Source organism: Odontomachus brunneus, unplaced genomic scaffold, assembly GCF_010583005.1.
Source record: "Odontomachus brunneus isolate Ranch 3 - 2012 unplaced genomic scaffold, Obru_v1 Obru_scaffold_019, whole genome shotgun sequence".
Taxonomy (NCBI): domain Eukaryota; kingdom Metazoa; phylum Arthropoda; class Insecta; order Hymenoptera; family Formicidae; genus Odontomachus; species Odontomachus brunneus.
Genome location: NW_022639469.1, coordinates 309,018 through 332,997, shown reverse-complemented (window position 1 = coordinate 332,997; position 23,980 = coordinate 309,018). Strand labels below are relative to the sequence as shown.

At 38.2% G+C, this 23,980-nt stretch overlaps 1 protein-coding gene across 6 annotated transcripts in view; it reads left to right on the top strand.

Annotated features, from left to right (window-relative positions):
• LOC116841985 (sodium/hydrogen exchanger 9B2) overlaps positions 1-23,980 on the top strand; it is a 69,874-nt gene that overhangs the window by 11,245 nt on the left and 34,649 nt on the right. For 2 of the 6 annotated variants that reach the window (XM_032810600.1, XM_032810599.1), the window contains exons 3-4: positions 8,666-9,040; positions 20,976-21,240. In XM_032810600.1, the coding sequence (XP_032666491.1) occupies positions 8,666-9,040; positions 20,976-21,240 (640 nt within the window). Of the gene's footprint in view, positions 1-846; positions 1,672-2,840; positions 5,388-8,665; positions 9,041-20,975; positions 21,241-23,980 lie in introns of those variants that run through there. The other 4 variants (XM_032810597.1, XM_032810596.1, XM_032810595.1 and 1 more) reach the window with 4 other exon arrangements.

Below are 23,980 nucleotides of genomic sequence, written 5' to 3'. Positions count from 1 at the left end.
CCCCCCATTTACGAAATACGAGACCTTGCGAACTTCGTGGTCTCGGATCTTCGAGATTCTCGTTTCCGTGATCGAGGATTTTCGAATCCTTCGCCATTTGCATTGTAGGAAATTGCAAGCGTTTTAGAAATTTACGGTTCTCCTTTAATCTACGTAAGTTCATTTTATTGGTCTGGATTGGCGTTATCGATAGAATAAGTCTCGATAAATGTGGTTCCAAATGAATTTACGCAAACTCGTACGATCGAACGAACTGTGCAGAAAAAAGAAATATTCTATTGCTAAGAAAAGCTATTATTTAATTTACTTTCTTTTCAGTAATGGATATCTCCAGCAAAGATATATTTTCTTGGTAGTGTTTTTAAAATATACCCAACACAAATTTTAGAAAAGTTCACTATCATGTAAGAACATTTAAATACATATTTAGATATGAAATATAGTTCATCTAATATCTATATCTAAATAATCATAGAGTAATACGATTCATTGAATATTTAAACCAAGGAAATAATCAACTCTTTATTTCATATATATGTATCTTAAAAATTCCATATCCATTACTTAAAAAGATAAGAGAAATTGTGATTATATTTAATCTTATCTAGATATATCGAGAAAAGTTATATCTTTCCCAGTACTGTTGTCATAACACACTTAGAGGTTGTTACCTTCTGATGTGATATATTTTGTACTGTCTAAATTTATTTTTTTTTCTTTTCTTATAATTCAAAATTTCTCTTTGAATTGTAATCAAACACATTGTGCAATAATTTATATTTCTAAAGAGGAAAACATTTTTTCCCGTCAATTAATAATAATAATAATGATAATTTACCAGAATTCAGAATAAACATTTTGAATAAATCTAATGCCTATAATGAACACATGAGAGATATATATTCATATGAAATATTTGAAATAAATAGCACTTACTTGAATATAGTATGTATTTTTCTGTTTATAGTGAAAATAATATCAAGATAAATTGATCATTTTTAGCGTCAATACAGATCAGCGTGACAAGCGAGATTATTATAACGTAATAATCATTCGAGGGAACCTTGACGATCGGCAGACTGTTGAATTGCGTCTTAAATGATCATTAGAGAGAGAAGGTATCGCGGACCTGCTTATATAGGCTTTAGATTAAATCGGGAAAGATATCGCTCGAGAAATTAACGCGCTCGATCGATGTTGGGAGGCAGGAGGCTTCGATTAAAACCATTAATTTCAATCTCGGATTCCATTACAAAGTGCCGGCCGATCGCGGTAAGATCGAAGATCGCGCGCACGTGCCGAAACTGTGCGATTCGGGATGTACATCGCGGTGTACATAATTTCGGATTCTCGCATTAACGCCGTCGCGATAAGAAGTGCTCGAGTGCAGTGAAGTGAATCGAAATTCCAACTGAAATAAGTGATCGCGGAAGCCGTTACTAAAATTGCCACGGAGGATCGCGCTCGGTTGTCTGGCATTTTGACGAGGGATAAGCCGGGATCAAACATTCATATTCTAATTCCGTAATACCGCGGTATTAGATAGTAATTCACCGGTAATACACACAGTGATATAATGCTAAATTATTCGTAACATTCGTGGTGATTTAAAATAAGTTTCGCGAATGTCTCTGTTGTGCACAACTTAAATATCGTGTGACTTTTTCCTCTGTGAGTGTTTCAGAAGGTTTTGCAAACAAATTGCGCAGGGAGAAAAGATTATTTGAATTAAAGAGATGCTACAGTGGATGACGAACATAAAAAAGTGTCGATAATGTAGAGACGATCGTCAAAACGCCATGTAATTTCTATGAATGGTCCATATTAATAGACATTATTTAAAATTCGCTTCAAATGAGATACTCAGATTTGAATTCAGAGTTAGATAAGAGATTTTCTATTGAATCGCAACTATAGATGTCATATTTATCGTAACGTACTCTGAACAAAAATCTGAGTCTCTAAAACAAGTTTTAAGTAACAACTATTAATACGGGCCTAAGTCATGCAATGATTTTTAATTATTCAAAAATATTTAAGAAGTAGGTAATTTGTAGTTTATCTAATTCTACATATGAGTAATTATATTCTTGATTAGGGAATTTTGGGATATGGTGATAGAAAAGGTTAATCAGTCGTGTCTAATCAGACGTTCAAATAACTAAAAGTGAAGATATCAAAACTCTGTCAGGAATATCTATATTATTAAACAAAACAAAAAAAAAAAATATATATATATATATATTTATATATATATTATATATTTATATTTATATATTATATTATATTTATATATTATATTTATATTTATATATTATATTTATATATTATATATATATTTATATATATATTATATATTTATATTTATATATTATATATATATATATATATATATATATATATATATATATATATATATAATGATTTTAATCGAAGCCTCCTGTCTCCTAACATCGATATGTATAATAAAGTTACCGATGATCCTATTTTGTCGTTTAAGAGGTTAGAGAAAATGCTAAAAAAGGAACTTGAAAAGTTTATCGACAAAGTGTCCGTTGTATTAGTTATTGTAGAATTGACAATACTTTACACAATAAAAGTACGTGTAAAAATGAGTCGAGCACTGCTCGAAATATGAAAATGATAAAATATTTCAGAACTGACACTCCAAGTTGTTAGCATTAATATTTGCTTGATACGAAAGTTCTGCAGCTTGTGCACATCGAACTAGTTGATCGTGATCGTATTAGCGATGATCGTCTCTACGTTACCGATATTTTTGGAGTTGTTATCCACTTCAACATCCCCCTAAGGAGGTGCCATATTTGAAAACTTTACAGACACAATACTGACTTTTTCCTGCACAGTTTATATCGTATTGGTTACACAGAATTGCAAATATTTTTACGCAATGAAGGTATGTGCAAAAATAAATTGGGGCATTGCTCAATGTGTCATAAAAACGAAAAAAATTTCGAAATAGATATTCCGAGCTGCTACAGTCATAATAAATATTTTCCTGATACAAAAGCTCCGTGGCTTGTATCGAACTTGTCTTCGCTCTGCTCAGAAAAATTTCAAAGAACATTGCTGTACCTTCGCAACTTATTTTAGAAGCTTAAAAATATACGGAGGGTTTGCAGAAAAATGTCCATGTATGTGAGGTTATGTTTTCCGCTAAATGTAATAAAACAAAGTAGCGCATTATTAATTTATTACAAGACCTATATATAAAAGAAATACGTAAAAAATAGCGTGATCGTGTTAATGCTTATCTGACATGTCGTGACGATTGTCTCTACGTTATAGACATTTTCGGAGCTCGTCATCCACACTTTGACACCCCCTTAATATTACAATGGATGAACCGTACGCATTTTGATTGAACTAAACAGAATTTCTGATTCTTAGAACTGAATTTGCCCAACACAACGTCCAAAATCGGGACATACATAAGACATTTGAAAAATGTCTTAAAGACCTCTTAAAGACGTCTTACATTCCGACGTCTGAGAGACTTGGTCTCAATTTTAGACGTTGCGTTGTGTGGGTGAATAAGAATCAGAAATCTCGCCTCCTTCAAGCAGAACGCGTTTTGCAGGTCCATTACGTTGATTCAACCAGTCATTCTTCTCCGTGCGACCGACGCGAATGTTACAGTAGCAGCATCGCGCGGACAGAAGTGAATAACACGCCGAACGGACGACACACCGACAATTTCTGCCGTAACCTCGAGTCCGCGGGCGAAAATTGTCCGACGGCGATGCACGCGCGGAATTCCGCCGCATATTTCGCCCGCGAGACCGGTCGCAGCCGCGTCTCTCGCACGCGGTCGCACGCGATGTAATGTAGGTCGCCGCGGAAATTTTCGATTTGCACTATCGATCCGCCGTGTCGGATCGATGCCTCGGGATGCGCGCGGAGGTAGCGAAGGGAACGCAACGGACCGTCGCCGGCTCGTCAATGAGCTACGGCCGGCTGTGCCCATCCTGTGCACATCGCGCCGCAATTATTGTACGCCCGTGACTGTCCGTGCTCGTCCACGTTCTCGAGCACTTTTTGCGAGCCCCACCATTCGCATAAACACTACCGCTTGCCGCGCACTTTGCCGCACTTTTAGTCGCTAGTTAACCGTGCTATCGCTCGCGACGAGTCGTCGCAACCAGACGAGACGAGTTGGCTCTCCGTTGGCTCGCTCACGAAGGGGACCCGCGCGCTTACGCGTTATCGCGAAAGCCTGAATTACGCTAAAGCATAAAACGCGAGCGAGATGCAGCGGTCGCACCAATTGCGTCGACGTGCCCGAGCGTCGCGCGAACCGCTCGCCCCGTTTCCACGTCGAGGTGAATAAAAATCGGCGTGTTTGTCCGAGACCAACGAGATCAGCCAGCCAGCCAGCCAGCCAGCCAGTCGTCAGACACGTCAGACACGTATTCGCGACGCATGGAAAAGCGTCAGTGGAAAGATTCGCGGACGCGCAACCACCGCCGACCCTGAGAGTTGCGCGCTAACGTTCACGCTAACGAGGAAGACAAAGCTGCGCACCTCCGCGCAGTCTCGTCGTCCACGACCTGGACTCGAGTCCCCAGCGCGGAGCGGATCAGGTCGGATCAGATCGGACAAGCAGTCTAGTAAAAGCGGGCCAAGGTGTCAAAGACGTCAATCGTCGCAACGCATTAACGTTGTCGTCGTCGTCGTCGTCATCATCCCCGTGCCGTCCTTGTCGCGTGACGGACTCGTCACGAGACTCGAACCGCTAACGATCGGCCGCCACGTTAACGTGGCGGACGCGTGATCCCTGCGACCGTCGAAGTTCCTCCGTTCAGCGACCGCTCGCTCGTTCTCCTCCTTTCTTGGCTTTCCTCGATCACGTTCAATAGCGTGACTGAATCGGCTGGTGCGCGTCCAGCACGACGGATCAGTCAAGAACGTGTCCGAAGAGGAGCCGCACGCGACTTTATCATCGCGCTCCTTAGTCGCGCAGCAGGAGATCGCGGCGGCCAGTATCGTCGAGATTTGTCGAGAGATCGATAACGCGGCAGGTGAAAGATGGACATCGATATGGCCGGCAGGACAAACAGACCTAGCGAGGAACTGGCGAAGAGACGAGTGTCGATCAGCGATCAGATCATGGGTCACGATAATCCCGGCTTCGAGCATCATCGGCGCATCAGCGCGAGCTCGGAGCACAATTCCGATCAGAGCAGGCGGAAGTCGATCCTCCATCCACCACACGGCGGTGCTAGCCATTGCGACAGCGCGGAGAACATTCCGCAGTACAAGTTCGACCTGGAGAACGGCAGGATCAACGGTAACAGAAAGAAATCGGCCTACAGCCTGTCCAGCTCGATCCGCGACAAGATCGAGTATTCCGAGGAGCTCGAGAGGTGAGACAGCATTATCTCGATAAGATTCTCGCGAAGACTACCGAAGACTATCGATATCGCGAATACGATAGACGCGAGCCCAGAGTACTGTTGCAGATCGCCGCGGCTGTTTTCCGCTTTTGTGGAGGTAATCCAACGATCACTTGGGATTCTTGTCGGTTACGCGGTTACGTTATCGCGATAAGATTATCGTTGCATTCCAACATAGCAGAGAAGAAATAGTTTAATTAAATTAACCTGATAAGAAGCGAACTAAAGCGTTTTGATTGAAGGAAATAGAATTGCTCAATTCTAAGAAAGAAATTTAATTCAGAAGAGCCGAAATTGTATTTCCTTCGACCAAAACGCGTTTGATTCATTTATTATCAGATTAATTCAAACAAATTTTTGATCCGTGAATGAAATGCGATGTGTGAAAGACAATGATACGATCAGTCATCGAAAATTGTCTCGTTTGTATGTCCATTTAAGAAATCATTAATTGCACAGTCATTAAAAATTGTACAACTTGCTCGTTGTAGACTGGAGATAACGCAAGTTATATTGTAATAAATGAACAAGTGGAGCAAACAATGTCCTTTTGGACGATATTAGGCTGCTTCTCATCTTTTCTCATCTTTGAACTTCTTCGTATAGTTACTCGTTATTTAATGAAATCATTTTGCGAGATCGATAAAATGAACTTTCGATGAAGATCCCGTTCGCCGCACTTCCCACTTTCGTACGTAGAAAAGAATGTTAGGTTGAATTAACGTGACAATGAACGAACCGAACAAGTTTTGGTTGAAGGAAACAGAATTTCTGATTCTTAAAACCGAATAGGGAAATAGAATAGGTTCGGAATTTCGATTTCTTAAAACCGAGTTTGGTTAAGAATTTCTAGTTTTTAAAACAGCATTTGTAGAATTTCTTTTTAGACCTGTATCTGATTCAGAAACTTTGGTTCTTAAAATCAAATCTATTGATGCAGAATTCCTGGTTCTTAAAACTGTATCTGGTTATCTAGTATCGGAATATCTAGTTTTTAGAACCGAATTATGTTTAGAATTTCTGGTTCTGAGAATTGAATTTGATTTCGTATTTCTAGTTCGTAGAATCGAATTTGACTTAGCATTTTTGTTTTTTAGAATGGCTATTTGGCTCAAAATTTCTGATTCTCAGAATTTGATTAAGAATTTGTGGTTCTTAGAACCTCGAATTTGACACAAAATATCCGAACCTAATTTTTTTTAAATCAGATTTTCTGTTTTCTTTAGTCAAAATGCATTTGGTTTATTTATTATCACGTTAATTTAACCAAACTTTTTTTCGTATAACATTCATTGCTACGGTTACATCGAGAAATCGTAAAATTTATCACTTTCGGAAAATGCCACAACGAAACAAGTAACCTTTTCCCATCCGGCATCTCGATTTTCCTCCCGTCACGCTTTGCTACACTTGCATGGAGAAAAGAGATTGGTTGAATCATGACAGTACCACAACTCGTGTTTTGGTTGAAGGAAACAGTATTTCCGATTCTAGTGACTGAATACTGAATTCTTAAGAACTAAAAATTCTACTTCTTGGAACCAAAACGCGTTTAGTTGTTATTATTGTTAGTCACTATTGCAGATATATTATAATTTATTACAATTGTTATATAGGATGTCCTGTAACTCACAGAGTAGCCGCATTGTATAAGCAGATTAGATCAAACAGAATAAAAAATTCCTCTATCACATTTTGCGAACAAGCACGTAAAATGTTGAGTCATTAATCAAAGAAGTAAATGATTACGCGCCATACGGTGGATGAGCTGTAATGGCGATGTTTACCGCTGTATGCTTACATATTAGATTAAATTAAACAAGAAGGTCCTCTATACCATTTTTCAAATGACTGTGCAGATGTTTAGATATTAATCAAAGAAGATTGGTGTATTATTGTGCGCAACTGTACATCAATCTTCTTTAATTAATAACTAAACATGTATGTGATAATTTGGAAAATGATAGAGGTCTTTTTTATTCAGTTTACCTAATATAAGTATATAGCGGCAAATGTCGTCATCATAGCTCATCTGCCGTATGACGCGTGATTATTCGCGAATCTTTTTTGATTAATAATTCAAAATCTTACATGATTATTTGCAAAATGGTAGAGGAATTTCTGTTCTGTTTGACCTGATCTACCTGTGCCGCGGCTTCTTTGTGAGTACCACGGACAGCCTGTATTATTATTATTATTATATATCACAATTGTGTGTTATTGTTATTATTATTATTATCGCGATCATTCAAGCAATCTTCTTTCTGCGCGTGTGAAGTGCGATTCATTCCTGTCGCGGTTTTAATAAATACTTTGGACTAGTAAGGCCATTAAAATTATTTCTTTTAGTAATATTCGACACATTACGAGCAAGTCAACTACGTCGTACGTATACTTTTATGCCCATTATCGTATTCTTGATAGCGGCTATCTACAAAAACTTAAAGTGCTTCTTACGTTTATTTACGGCGCGGCGCTTACCGCTATTTCGACATACGATAGTTGTCGCGCGTTGTCGTTCGGATCGGTTTACAGATTCGCGGGGAGATCCCGAAACCACCGGTATTATTCACCGACAGAACAGCGCGCAGCGTACACGAGTTTCCTTCGGAATGTGCGTCCGGTAAATTAACGGCTAATTGCTTTGTCAATCGCGAGTTTCGCGTTTCGCTCGCGAACGCCTGTGATATAAATCACAACGTACGCCCGCCTTCTCCTCAATTTTCGCCACAAAACGGTCCATTCGTCAGCCTGAAATCCTGAATTCCAAAATGATTACCCGAGCGGAGACGCAATGCGACTTAATAGCGGCTGACGCGCCGCTATCATAAAACCGACCATCGCACGGCGCGATAAAGCTCGGGAACAAATACTGTATATTATTATCAATCGCCAGTATCTTATTGAAATCTGGGCCAGTTTGTCAACAAATATCTGTACAAATTATCTCGCCGATTAAACTAACGGATTACCGCAACTCGAGGCTCGCGCACTTCAGGCGTTAATCCGAAGCTCGCTCGTACTGGACGCACAATACTGGGCGATATGTAAAGCAGGCACGTAGAAAGAGATAGCGCTATTATTGTGCCGCGACACGGCAGCTCTCTGTAACGCAATCTTCGTGCGGGAATCTAATTTCGCGTGCATGGTGCATTAGGAAACGTAGCAACGTTTGAACGAGGAAACGCTGCACGGCCCGATCTCTCCGTTTTATTCACGAAAGTCTCGCTTTCCGCGGTGTCCCCCAGGTCCTGGCTGTACCTGTTCTGCGCGCGATGCCATGGTCGTGACGACACACCGTCGTGGGAGCCGCCGGGATGGAGAAGAGCCTGTCCGCAACCGTTCTGTCCGACGTACCGGAAGTTCGCGCGAGTTCTGTGCCTCTTTCTGCTCGGTCTACTGCTATGGGGAGTCGCCTACTCGGTGATCGGCAAGGACGCGGCACCAGGTGGCCCGCTCTTCGGCTTAGCCTCCCTGTGCATCGCCGCGCACTTCGGAGGCTGGCTGATCTCTCTGACCACCTTACCGGCCTTGATCGGCATGCTGATCACCGGCCTGATTCTGCAGAATGCGGGGCTCGTCCGAATCGGCGGAGAGTACTCAGTGGTGGTCTCTAATCTACGGTGAGTCTTTCTCCGATCTCTCGAGAGATGTTTTATTTCGTGCTCGTTAGAATACGGCCAGTGTGTTTTCATTGAAATGCTACACGGAAAGAGAAGTTTGGTGGAATTAAGAGGATGCCGGCACAATGCGGCTTCGTATGTTGTACTATTTTTCTATTTGGTCGCGTAGAACTGCAAATACTTTCGGCGATAAAACTTTTGTTACGATCGAGAGACAATCTTTCCCTACATTTTCATGCTGAGTACGATTTTGTAAATCATATATTCTTTTCCTCTAATAATTGCAATGTAAATATGCAGCATTGTTGCAAAGCTGTTACCAGCGCGCGTTTTCAAGCAGTTTCAGAGTAGATCAGCAACATGTAAAACAGATATGTCCATGCAACTTAAAAAACGCTTTATTGTTTAAAATTATTTTCTAACAAATATGATTTACTATTGCTGACTCTTAAAAAAAAACAATGTAGGTTATAATGATTTTGGATTTTTAAAATTTATATTAATGTAATATGTGGTTATTCAGGGTTAGGGTAACGATTTTTTACATTATACTAAATTACACATTTGTCATAACGAGTTGACGTGCGTAATATCGGGTACAATCCACTTGATACTGCAAATGCTTGGAGCGCCATAATACGAATCATAATTGTTCTTTACGCGCTCCAAAACGTTTGTAATTACAAATAAATCCTATTCCCCGTATAGCATTTCGCACTAATTAACCTTATTTGCGGACGTACATCACCTACCCATTTTTTCAGTTTTAATCATTTTATGAATGGAAATTTACTTTTATTACACAAAGTGATAATATCACACAGCTGCTGAAAACTTTATTCCAACTAATAAATCCAAATTATTTTAATTTATTCATTAGTGACGGAGAATGTTAACAAGAAATTTCGAAACGCTCGCTAATTTATCCGACTGCCCTCAAATCAGAATTTCCTCTTTTTTGGCTACAAGATTTTTCCGATTTTAATAAAGCCCAGGAAAAAGTAGCTATATTCTAGAAGAAACATTTTGTGATTCTGTTTCCGTCGTTCCTTTCACGATAAATATATAAATAAAGTGTCTTGCACCCCTAATGCAAACGTAATTCGGCCTCCCTTATAGAGTATCCGGCAATTTGTTATGCAACAGGCATGTACAGGCAGAACTTATCACCCTGAACACAAAATTGCTCTATCATTTCACAATCACGTAAAATTTTGAATTATTAATCAAAGGAGATTAGCGAACAATCATAGAAGGCTATGATAGAACTATGATAATGATGCCTGCCATTGTGTACATTAGATCAAACTGAAGAAAAAATCCTGTACTATTTTGCAAATGACTACGTTGATATTGAGTTATTAATTAAAGAGGATTGATACATGATTGTGCGCACGATAATATATTTCTACTGGATAAAATCGATATATAAGATGGAAAAATAGAACGTTTCTACTGAAAATCAATAAATATTCGTTAGTTATCGGTAAAATACTTCTTCACTCTTATCAACCTTTATCTCTGATTTAGAAACTATCTCCGAAATATTTTCTCTAATTCTCTTTAAAAGAACGGGGTTCTCACGGAACGATCATTCGTTTTCCATGGAGAAGACGGATATTCGCGAGGCCGCAATAAAATAACTATTTTTCTATCGGTTTAATTTGAAACTCGGGTAACAGAGAAATGGCAGCGCGTGGATAAGCGAGGGGATGTTAATTTATTATTGAATCCGCGAGCTATCTTTAAAAATTTACACTTGCCTGAATTCTCACGAGTCCTCATATACGTCGAATAATTCCACGTATATTAAATGATTACGGAAATTAATTAATTACTTTCTGGCCATCGGAAGCCCTCTAAAGGTTTATCGAAATAACGTGGAAAATGTCATGCCGACCCGCAGGGAGTTAATAACGTAATTTTCGTCTCGAACTCTCGAAAGATAAAGGGTGAAATTTTCAATAAAGGCCGCGGTAACGATTACCCGAAAGATGATATTTTTGCAGAGGCGAAATGGTGATCGGGTAACGATCCTTTTTGACGCAATATCACGCAGCTTAATTGGATGAGATAAAAACGCGAGATGAAAAAAAGTGGAAACCTCGAAAATTCACCATCGTACTCGTCGATTACAAACGTAATTTTTAGTAGAATCGCGTATTACCATGTTATTTTGACGAATTCCGCAGTATTTCCGCAATCCGTCGGATTTTTGTTATTGATACGTTCAGTAATTTATCGTTGAAGAATTCGTCTTTTAACAAAAGTGTGCAATTTCCCCGCGACAACACTTCACGAGATCTCGTTCCGAGAAGCATTACAGATTAAACGACTGATGAGGTCACACGAGCTGATAAACGAAGAAAGTACAAAAAGAAGGACGGTTTAACGCTCTCAGAAGACCGATTTCTTATATAAACTCGAGGTTAATCCGAATTACTACTTCGTCGACTGACGGTACTCATCGCCGGCGGTCGTTATTTCCACTCACGTGTCATTATTGGAAAGTACCAGCGACGACGATGACGATGACGACGACGACGACGACCACGACGTTGACTCGAAGGTCTCTCGAAAGTCTCCGTGGTAACACAATCGACTGGTCGCGATCGCGAAGAAACTGTTTTTTCTTTTTTAAGGTCGAGGTCTTATGACGACGAATCGTCGCAGACACGCACGATGGCTCTACGCGCAGCATGATAAGTGCGTTTCAACGGTAATCAAATTCTACCTGCATCCTCGTTAACAAACGCCTCTGACAAAAGAATCGCCCGAGATTCACCCAGTTTCCCACAATCGACCGACTTTTCATCGCGTGATGGTTCCTCGAGGTCTCGGGATTACTTCATTCGATGGAGGAACGTTCATTCGCGTCTTACACGAGCTCTGGCGAGCTTAACGTCTTCCGTGCCGGGCTAATTTCATATGATTTGTCGTCCATGTCGCAGTGGACCACCGGTAGCCCACGTAGTCGTATTATGGGCCAAAATTTGTCTTGTCAAATAGGGGAGAGTTTTATTGAAATCGTATCTCTTCAATTTCTCTATTATTCTTAAATATGAATAACATCTAACTGTATAAAGGAGAAATAAATGAGTAATGGAAAAATAGGAAATACAAACAAAAAATTATAAAAATATATTTAAATATATATAAAATAAAAAATACTTTTTCTATTTAAATAAGCCATAAAACTATTTTGTATGACTTATTTAAATACAAAGTCATACTAACACGAACAGACACAATAATGGACAGTTATTCTGTGATACTTTGATCGCTATCAAAAATTGTGTACTTTACAAATAAATTTCTCGAGAGAGAGAGATGGTCAATGAATTTGTAATTTTTTATATTTCTAAAAGTTTCTTTTATAATTTAGTTTTTTAAAACTGTTAGAATTTGGTCGCTGGAATTAAGAATGTGATATCAGAAGCAATTTTCGTATCTACGATAAACATAAATAGTGCCAACTTTGATTTAAATTCCCTCAGCTTTGATACAGTCAATTCTTTTTTAATCATATATGTGTGCAGATCGTGTTTCTATTGATACGCTGTCAAAATTTAAGAATGTCACGAAGGAAGTGAGCTTACGGACCGACCACGCTGAATTTCCACAAGTATCCTTGACGTAGAACGCACCCAATCTTCGCGCCTAGACGCGAAACAACGAAAAAGAGACATGCAGTATGAAAATCGCGCGCAGCTTGACCTTCAGCCTCCCAACACGCGTACTTGACCCGCTTTTTCGACCCGGACTTATCCGATGCCGTTACGATTGCCGAGAGAGAGAGAGAGAGAGAGAGAAAGAGAGAGAGAGGGAGAGAGAGAGACGAACCATTCCATTCCTGTGGCGATCCTCGGGGACTAATCTACCGTGGGATCAACTTCGCCTCCGTTTCGGGACAGATTCGCCGCAATCGCACCCGGATTGCGCTAGACCGTACCTTCCGATTGCTCAAATTTGCCTCATGACCCGCGCGGCCTACTAATGACGGCGACTGCCATGAGGCGCAGCTAGAATCGCTAATGTCTCGCGCGCGCGCTCGAGCCATCGGTCGTAGGAAATGCTGTGTGCCCGGCCTTGCTAGGAATTTAATCGACGCGAGGACGGCTTTATCGGTTATCGGGGCGAAATATCGTACATCTCTCTCTCTCTCTCTCTCTCTCTCTCTCCCTTTCTCTCTCTTTTCTCGCTCTCCCCGTTCTTCTCTCCATCCGACTAAAAGAGAAACGAAATATTTTATATTCAATTTACAGTAATGCACCGGCAGCGCGTCCGTCGCGTCCGGGGCGCATTATAAACTCCGGCAGAGATGCGAGAACCACGGCGAAAGATAGGAAAGAAGAAGGAGAGAGGCAACAACGGCTAGTTAAGCTCGTAAAAAATTCAAGCGACAGTTTTACGGCTCTCATAACGAGAGTTTTCGCTACTTCTCGCGCCGTGTGGGCACTCGTATCGATTTATTCGGCTGTTAAATATTGAGAGATCGTTGATAGGAGAACTATTCGATCGTTCATCTCAGATACCTCGCAGGCTCTCTTCCCGGTTACGCTCACACATAGGGACGTGTAACGCGTCATGATCGCGGCTTTCTCTCTGCTGTTGTATTATACATCTCCTAAGTTTATCTCCTCAAGTATTTACGCGCGATGCACATCTCGTACGCATGATACCTTGTACGAGTCCTCCTTGTATTATCGTAATTCGGTAAACACAATTCGTTTTACGTAACGCAATAAACACGCAAACTTTTTTCCGCCCGATGTCGCAATATCTCCGTAATCTATTGAGTTTTATTACGCGTGTGATTTATTGATAAGATCAGTCGATCTTCTAGCATAGGAATGTGGTTCTCCCGCAACAACACTTCACGTATTTTAAAAGACGCAGTTTAGATTAAAAAAGGAGACCACGTGATATTATGCACATTATATTTATGAAGAATCAATGACTCATTCAAAATAAAATCGGTTCCTACTGCCGTTAACTCACTATTGTAGTCCAAGTTTTTTCAAAGTTGCGAAAGATGAAGAGGCGAAAACGAAAGGACAAAAGTGATACTCGTGATACGTTTCTTTGACCGATAAATCGTCGCATGGACAAGTCGTAACAATTCATCAAAGTCAAAACTCGTTCAAAACTCCCCGCGGTCTACTCACGACTTTCTTTTGTTCATTCAACTCGTGACTTCTCCCTACCCCCCTCAATTACCATCAATCCTCGATCGCGTATTGGCTAATTCTGTCGCCTCCGTGTCGCGTAGTGGAGATCGAGACTAAATATTTTAAAATATAGAAATATTCTAAATTAAATATTTTAGAATATCTAATTTTAGATATTCCCCTATATTTTAGAATTTCGAAGTTACAATTTCTCAAGCAATTAATTGTGATTACATAAATATGATAGACATAACCTTTTTCTATATATTAATCTCCGCCACCATCTTACTAACCATATATGTTGTTTTATAATAAACTCCGAACATGTAGCAACAGAGCCATCTGGGTATCGGGTTTAGTTGCCCAATAGCGCAGGCCACGTGTAAAATATGTATCCTGATTAGTAGTTCCACAGTTTCCGCGAGAGATCTCCACGGCCTTATTACGGGCCTTTAATTATGCTAACTTATTTCGTCTGTCCATACGTTCTATTTCAATCATTTTATGTATGAAAATCGCATTTATTACTAAGGAACAGTATATCATATATTTGCAGGGAATTTCATTCTAGTTAGTAATACGTTGCTTAATTTTATTCAGTCATGAAGGAGAATAATAATATACGATACACGAATATTAATACAAAATTTCGAGAAACCCGGAAATTTACTTTATTATTACCAAATCAGATTTTTCTATTTCTTAACTGTAATATTATTTTACGATTTTAACGAAACTTAAAGAAAAGTATATATGTATCATTTTGCGATTTTGCGCTATTTCTCTCAAGATAAATACTAAAAGAAAGCATAAGAGCAACATACCTCTAAGATTATATAGCCCCAGTTTTCCCTATCCCTTTTGTTTAAATACGTCGGTGCATACCACGACTTTCAAACCTCCGTATTTATTCATACATATTTTCACTTACATATGATAATGAGAAGATATTATATTCACAAAGGATCTCGATCGCGAATCTCACTAATGGTTCATGATTTTGCTATTTCTCCAAAAGTATCAATTTTGTTACTCGTTAGTAAATTTAAAAAATAATGCTAAGGTTAATGATTAAACAGGCGTTTGAATATCAATAAAATAAAATGCGACGTAAGAACTTCTAAGGCCGATATTCATAGTCATATCTTATATTTAAGACTGTCTCAAGTTCATCTTCAAATAATCAATAGCCAATGAAATGATCTGTGCAGTATCTGAAGATAGTAAGTACAGCAACTTAAGACAGTCTTAAATATAAGACTTGACTATGAATATTGACCCATGACCCGTATCAATAGTTATGACTCGAAACTTGTTTCACATGAAATATATTGGAATTAAAATTCATATTAATAATCGTTACACTTGAGCCCATTTTCGATAAATATACATCTGAAAGTTAGAAAATTATTTTAAAGAACTTTAAAAAATTGTCAAGCGAGCAAAAAAACGTGCTCCCAAAATTTCAGTTGAATCATGATTACGAATATAATGTCACATGTATTATATGATTCAAGTAAAAAATTCAAATCTGATTCTAAATTCAAGTTCTGATACCTCTCGTGGAGCAAATTTTAACTAACTATTGATACGGACCGTAGATCAGTAAATAATTATCGTCCTCAATGGCTTAATAATGTCGAGAAATTTCTTCGGATATCTCAAAGACTTGTAGGATGTTTCTCGTAATTTTATATCATGCGACTTATCGAACATACCAAGCAAAATTGACGGACGGTTTGAACCGCGGGGGGTAGACGAGGCTGTCGATAGAACTCTGTCACACATAACGGTTAAACGTAATACTGGATTTAACGGGGCATTTACGTCATTAGGAGGTCGTGTACGGCTAAGCTAAATGCAGTCAAATGCGATCAAACATAGGCCGCGCGTTGTAAGCGATTTGCGTACACGTTCGCTTAGGCGAAGCCATCCCCCTGTACACGTAAACATCCCCAGAAGCCGCTACCCATCCCCATTGTCCCCCTTGCGTCTACTGCAAGACTAATAAAGTGATCAAACCGCGGTTAGACACTTATTGACTTGTGCCAATTTACCGACGGTCATTAGGTAATGTGTCCTAAGTACAACAGTTGAGAATCTGAATACGACACGATGGCACACTTCCGACACCGTTCTCCATAAAACGTGCTTGGATTCAGCTGGGTCCTTTTTTAGGAATTTCAAGTACTCGAAAGGTGACACCGTGACGCAAATTTGTGGATGGCTTCGGCGAAGAATCGTGAAAGTTGAGACTAATAAAACGACCGATAAAAAATTGACAAGTCTTGAAAATTGTCACGATGAAGGGAGCAGCTGATAAATAATGTAACACTTCTGTTAATGTTAACCGCGGGATTTTTTCACAGCTCAGAAACGGGGAAATTCTCACCTCGCGGTCGATTCTTTCGCATTTCATGAAAACTTGTTTATCATTTATTGCGATTTATTGCGATGTATCAACGATGCGAGGCACGTCATTCGTTTCTTCGCGTACTTTTTCGCCCCAAGAATCTTCGCTCCAAGAATCTCGCGCTTCCACGTCGCTAGGATGTACGGGCATGAATCCGCCGTAAATATTCTTGCAACACACGCATGTGCGGCATTCTCCACAGTCGCGCGCGCAATTTGCACAACGTGCCAGAGCGTGTCCTTCCAGATACGTTCATTTCGGAAAAATTCCTTTGATCCTGCGAAATCAAGGTGGCGCATCGCGCCGTGTTTGTAACGAGTACTCATAGAGTATTTTCGCTTTCTTCAGTTAGCTTTCTTCAGTTACTGCCGGCAGACACGATGGCCACATTTTTTTCGTACATATGAAATATTTTTTATACATCTATTTGCATTAAGATAGCACGAATTTGAACAGTTATGACAATAGCACGAACATTATAATCCGATAGAATGTTCAATGTCCCTTTAGATGATCTACATTAGTTCGTATCGACATGTTTATTTTATTTAATCTATTGTCGCTTAATATGTCTGTTTCAACTTGCTTACCTTCACACTTATGGTGAATAGGTATTTTTTGTAAAATAATTATTCAAATAATTAAATTTTTTGTAATAGATATTTTTTGGAATACTATTGGATATTCTCATACATTTTATCACTTAAAGTTCATAATTCGGTAATACTGTGCCTTTCGATATATACTGGTTAAAGGATAAACTATTTTTATCTTTTGAGCGAAAAGGCCGTGATATTTTCGCAAAATTCCACCGAGGCACACTGTTCTGTGCGAGAATCAACGCGGCGCGACGATTCCCCCAACGCACTCCCGTTCGCTGACGCGAATGTCAATCGTAAATTATACGGCACGTGAGTATCGAGCCGCCTTGCGAACTAAGATCGCTCTGTCGTCGGCTTTGATCTACAAGGAAAACCAGGGAAGCGGCGGCTTCCCATGACTCCATAGCACGGGATCACGCGATCTCGATCATAGAAAGTCTATTACCTCTCTTCGACGATGCGCTTCACGGATGACATGTACGCGTCGTGGCAAAATTAATCCTCCCGAGATGAATCCCGGCCCCTCGAATTTGTAAGATTTAAGAAACTGATTTCTAGAGAACGCAAAGGTCCGTATAGAATATTTCTTGGGATGTAATTAGAGTTCAATATGATTTCCCAAAATAATTATTGATTCTGGCTAGAAGTGCAATGTTTCAAACATGCCAAAAACCTTAAGTTTTCCTGGTCTTCATTTTACATTAGAATATATTGGTTTTTTCAAATAATTTCATTATTCAATACTCGAAATGTTTTAAAGATATTTCATTTTTCTGATTTTTTATTCTATTAAGTGCAATATTTTTATGAAAATTAAATTTCTCGTTTGATATAAAAATATACTGATGTTACATAAAGAAAAGCGTGAGTTCCCGTGTTTTTGATCTCAAATAAAGCACACAATGTTTGGGACAAAGGGATAGGATTCCCCATCAATATTGTAGTGGAATAATCAATTTTTTCTGTATGGAATCCCATATAGAAATTTTCACAAATATAGCATAAATTTCGATCAGATTATCCAAACTTGTTCCAAATCTTGTATTGCAATACCAGTTGGAAATCCCATTCTTATCTCGAATATAGAAAATATTCTGGCATCTAATTGAAGTCCATTTCGATTTTTCAAATAATTGAACTTGTCATTCTAAGTAGAAAACCCAGAAGAAAAGTTGTGTAGAATGAGTGAAATGAAAAGAAGAGACCAGAGAATTACAACAAAATTATAATTAGTACTTTTATAATTATGATTTATAGAAATATAAGAGATTTGTTTCTTTGTTTGTTACACTTTTAAACATTATATTTCTAATAATCGAACATCTTGGATTTCGCAATCAGAATCCATTATTTTAAAAAGGAATAAATCGGAATGGATTCCTATTAAATCCTAGAAAATTTTCTATGCAGATAATTTAACCAATTTTGGGGCAAATTTAGACATTCTAGTTGGAATCTATGCTGTATCCGGGAAAATCTTGGGCAATTTCTATGCGGACAGTCGCCCTAAGAGAGCGAAAATCGGCGAGACGAAATTTCCACGAGTTAAAACGATAATTCGATATCCAGCCAGCGCAAAACGATCGCGCTTTGCAATTAAAATGAAACGTCAGCATGGGATTCGCGCTAAATTATGTCTAATAATTCAATATTCATTTTCGTTTACATAATCATGAAGTCATACAAACCCTCCCACGTACACGTTTCGTACACACACGCACACGCACACACATATACACTGAGGGCGTATTATGACACGACAATTAAGCAAACATCGAGACGGGCATTCGCGCTTCGCGAAACGCTATGCAAGCGCACGCGGTATTACCAATTATCGATCCGCGGTGTAGTTTACACCAATGTTTACTGCTTCTATTATATTTTTATTGCGTGTATACCGCGGCCTTCAGACACGTACCGAGTTACGGGATACGAGCGAATCTTCGCGTGATAGTCTCTCAGTATATGGCCCGTGAGTACACTCTACCATTAACAAGGAAAAATAATGAAATTAATATAGCGATAACGCTTTTTCCGCTGTACTTTCATTTTTTATTACTACTTTTCGCCGTTACGTCTCGTATTGAAATTAATGAAAAATGTGCGCACGTGTATCCGGGAGGGAAATTATTTACTCAAAATTAAAATGAGAGAGAGTCTGTCCTACTTTATTACAACGTATCGCACAACGATATAACGACAAAGTTAATTCCATGTATGATTTCCTTTTCTTTTGCAAATAATTAAAATAAAACCCGGGATCTATGCGGAATTGACGAGCGTTAGTACAGGAAAAAAATACGTTTAGGAAAAACACATGGTTGTGACAACTACTGATATGTAGAACTATTTTATGTAGTTTAATAAACTATTTCAGTAGTTATTGTAACTAAATAGTTTATACATTAATTACACAGGGTGTTCCAAGTTATTTTCTATTAACTTAGGTGAAAAATTGTCATACATTTTATATTTTTGCTGTAATTTTTTAATAAAGCATTTTGGGATCTATGTTTATTTAACATTTTTTTTCTTATTTCAGTTCATAGAACATACTATTAAAGTTTATACGGCCACTCTGTATCATATTAGTATATAATATATGTAAATAACAGAAAGAAAGAATAGAAACTTTTATCAACCAAGGTACGAGTGGTCTAATGTGAAATACAGAGCTATCTGAAATTTCGAGATCAAATCCACGCAAGCATATTCTTCTCAAATAAAATATAACTGAATCTATGAAACAGTAACACGACTAAAGAAGTAAAACGCGCTCAATGTTAACAACACCTTATATCTGTAATTTTTTGTCATAGCCATGATAATTTATATAGTTGTAATAACTTTGGATATTAAATAAATTAGCTGTATTTTATAATTATTCTGACAATACTTCTATACTTCAATCAACACTATATGGTTTAGATTCTACACGGAAAAGAAGGTTTGGTTGAATTAACTAAATATCTGGTCGAAAATAAATGATCCAAAAATTCCGATTGAAGCAACCCGAATTCTGTTTAAGTCAACCAAAAATCTTGTTAACTTGAACAGAATTCAAGTTACTTCAATCGGAATTTCTGGATCGTTCATATTCGACCAGATATTTGGTTAATTCAACCCTTTTTCCGTGTACAACTCAGCTATTTCTTTTATAATTGCAGTTTTTTGTCTGAATATAGAATTACCGTTTGTACATACCGTGCGCGGGACGTAACACACGTCGGGGATAATTAATAACATTTAATAGAAAACTCTTCGAAACTCTCTCTCCTGCCCACACCACTTTGCGTCGGTGTAAATTCGACGTTTTCCCCTGCGATCGAAAGGCGGACGGGCTCGCGCCGCGACGAGAAATACACGGTCGCCCCGCTGCGACTTCGTAAACCTTTTCCTCGGAAAACTCATAATAGGATAAGTTTCCTTAAGGTGTGCCTTTCCTAAACGGGTTTTCCGAAGTTCGAGACAACCGGCTTTAACGATCGCCGTACCTGAATTTTCATCGTGAGTCGCACGCGATGCGCCGCTACGAACTTTCGTCGTCGCCTGTCCCAGATTGCAGTTCTCGAGGACATATGAATTGCAGAAGGAGATCTAACAGTTCAGTCTTTTGCTCCTCCGCGCGTCAATTGGAAAAATTACAGTTTAATTTCTTTCTCTCCCTCCCTTGCCATCGGAAAACAGCACGACGCGCGGTAAAAAATCGAAGACATGTTTTCACGTGGCCGTGTGTTTGCTCTTTGCAGGAAAATCGCCTTGGTAATCATACTGACTAGAGCGGGCTTGGATCTCGATCCGAATGCCTTGAAGAGACTAAAAATCACCGTGCCGAAGCTCGGTCTAATACCCTGGGTGGTGGAAGCTACGGTAGTCGCGGCGTTGACGACGTACCTCCTGCATCTACCTTGGATATGGGGTTTCCTGCTCGGTAGTATCATAGCAGCTGTGTCACCAGCTGTGGTGGTGCCTTGCCTCTTCAGGTTACGTGCCAAAGGTTACGGAGTCGCCAAGGTAAGACCGTCCTTTGTCGAAATATCTGAATATTCACTCATCGCGTCAAGATACCCCGAGTCCCCTTCCCCGCTCGTTAGAACGGATCATAAGTCTCCCAGATTTAATTTCACCCGACTTCAAAGTGTGCAAACGTACAATGCGTCAGAAGTGGCGGAATAGATCTCAAGTAGAGTTATGCGTCAGGTAGACGATGACTATTGTTCCCTTCGCACAATTATTAAGCAATTTTCGCGATTGATAAGCCAAGGAAAACAATACCGAGGAAAATGACTTCTCGTCTCTCACCAACTCACTCTTCTCTTCTCTCTTTGTCTCTCTCTCCTTTTATTTATTATTTCCTATTTCTAATTTCTTATTTTAGTTTAAATTTTTTCATTATTCCAATCATTTTTCTTTCTTTTCCTTTTCTACTTATCTTCACTGTTTATCTTTACTTGTTATCTTTTTCTATTATTGTGTTGTATGAGACACATTTATGTAGGAAATTTTTGCATAATACAGCATATCAATAGTATCAAGCTGTGAAAAAATTTTAAAAATGTCGGGTATGTTAGATTGGATCGGAAATTGAGACCTCTCACTATCCGAGTGGCTACTCCACCAACTAACAAGTAGACCTACCCAAAAGTTACACTCCGATTTCTTTTTAATTTGGCACAAATGTAGAAGTGCAAAAAATTTTAGTTCAAATTTTTTCATTTTGGTCCATTTTGAGTTTCACGCACAGTTTATAGCTTTTTAATGTTCTCACTCCTATCAACAAGTACAACAAAAATGCATAAGAAATAAAATGAATACAAGATATAGGCGTTTTGGTTTGTTTATTATGAATATGAAGTCCAATGTGTAAAATTATTTGTATAAATAATAAAATGTTTAAACAAAACATGTAAAAAGTTGAAAAAAATTATTTATACAAACAATTTCTTAGTTTGCCGAGATTCGAACAATTTTTGACTAATTTAGCAGATTAAAAATATTTTGGTTGGAATCTCGGCTAAAGAAATTTAGAATAGGGTTTAGAATGTGTCTCAACTATACCGATTATTAAAATTATTTAACTATATCTTTTCTTCAATTTTATTTCTCAACTATACCGATTATTAAAATTATTTAACTATATCTTTTCTTCAATTTTATTTCTTATGCATTTTTGTTATACTTGTTGATGATAAGAATAAGAACATTCAAAGGTTATAAACTATCTGTGAAACTTAAAGTGGGTCAAAATGAAAAAATATGATCTAAATATTTTTTGTACTTCTACATTTGTGCTAAATTTGAAATAAATCGGATTGTACCTTTTGGGTAGGTTTATTTAAGCTAACTATAAGCTAACGCTTATACGTTTCAATACGTCTCTCTCTCTCTTTCTCATTAATGGTCTTAATTATCAACAGGGCACATACATAGCTCAATTGCAGTACAATACTTTAATTTCCTGAATCAACTTGTAAGAAATTGCAGTAGTATAAACCTTGCATTGCATAGATGTGATCATATTGATAAAATTTGTATATATACGACATGAATAAACGAGCAATTTTATCAGATAAATTTTGTAACATGATAGCATACACAAATTTATTATACATATACAAGAAAATATCAGAAAAATAAAAATATCTCATACTGAAATGTGTATTTTCAATACTGCAGCTTCAATTGCTTATTAATTCTAATATCAGCATGAAAACATATTTTATTTCGTGTAACTATTGTGTAACGTATAGTACTACTACTGTTCCTGTACGTTTATGAAAATTGCAGAGAAATGGAATATTCGTTACACTTCTGGGCAATGATAGGCAATTGTAGTCATGTCGATCGAGTTGCATCGCTTGTTATCATTTGCAAGGCAACTGTTACGCAAATAAATTTATTGTATTATCATTTGCATTGTCAGGTTAATTCAATGAAACTTTTCTCTACATCTAAAGTAATGCATGACGTACGAAAAATTCAGTATGGAAATATCTTTTCACACGTATTTTAAAATTGTTGAAAAAGTTTTATAGTTCTTGAAAAAAATTACTTCTGCGTACAGTTTTATTCTTTGCTCTCGCAAATTTCCATATTTTCTTGAAGTTTTTCCTGCATCATAAGTATATCCTAGCCGAGCAAAACTACAATGATACTTCTTCGATTAAGGGTATATTTCCCATATCTCAAAAATAATGGAAAAGTTCTAATAGTTTTTGTAAAACTTTTTATATAAATCAAACAGCTATTAAAAAATAAATTTAATTCTCATACCAAATTATAAAAAAAAAATAAACTATAGCCTTCATAGAATATCAGCAATTGTTCGAAATGGTCTCTTCGCTAGTGAACGCGCAGTCGACACCCCCGTGCTACTGAATTGTTAACTCTAAAGAGGATGCTGAAGCTGAAAACTACCGACAAAACACTCACATTTTTCTGCAAAGTTTATTAATCCGAAATCCCAAAACTATCCGAAATAGTGCTCTCTACGCTAACGCAAAATAACTTATAACCTACCATAACATAGCCTACTTTCGGCCTATGAGCAAAATAAGTACCACTGTGCATATGCGAGAATCCGTATGTTGTACTATGACGGATCTAACGTTATGGAGGTGATTTTCGGATGTTGGAAAAATATTTTCAACGTACTGGGTGTGCTACAGAGTCACACAAACACGCGATGTCACCCCGGAAACGATACAGAACGAAGTAAGCATATTTGACGTAATTTTCGAAAATAGACCTTTTC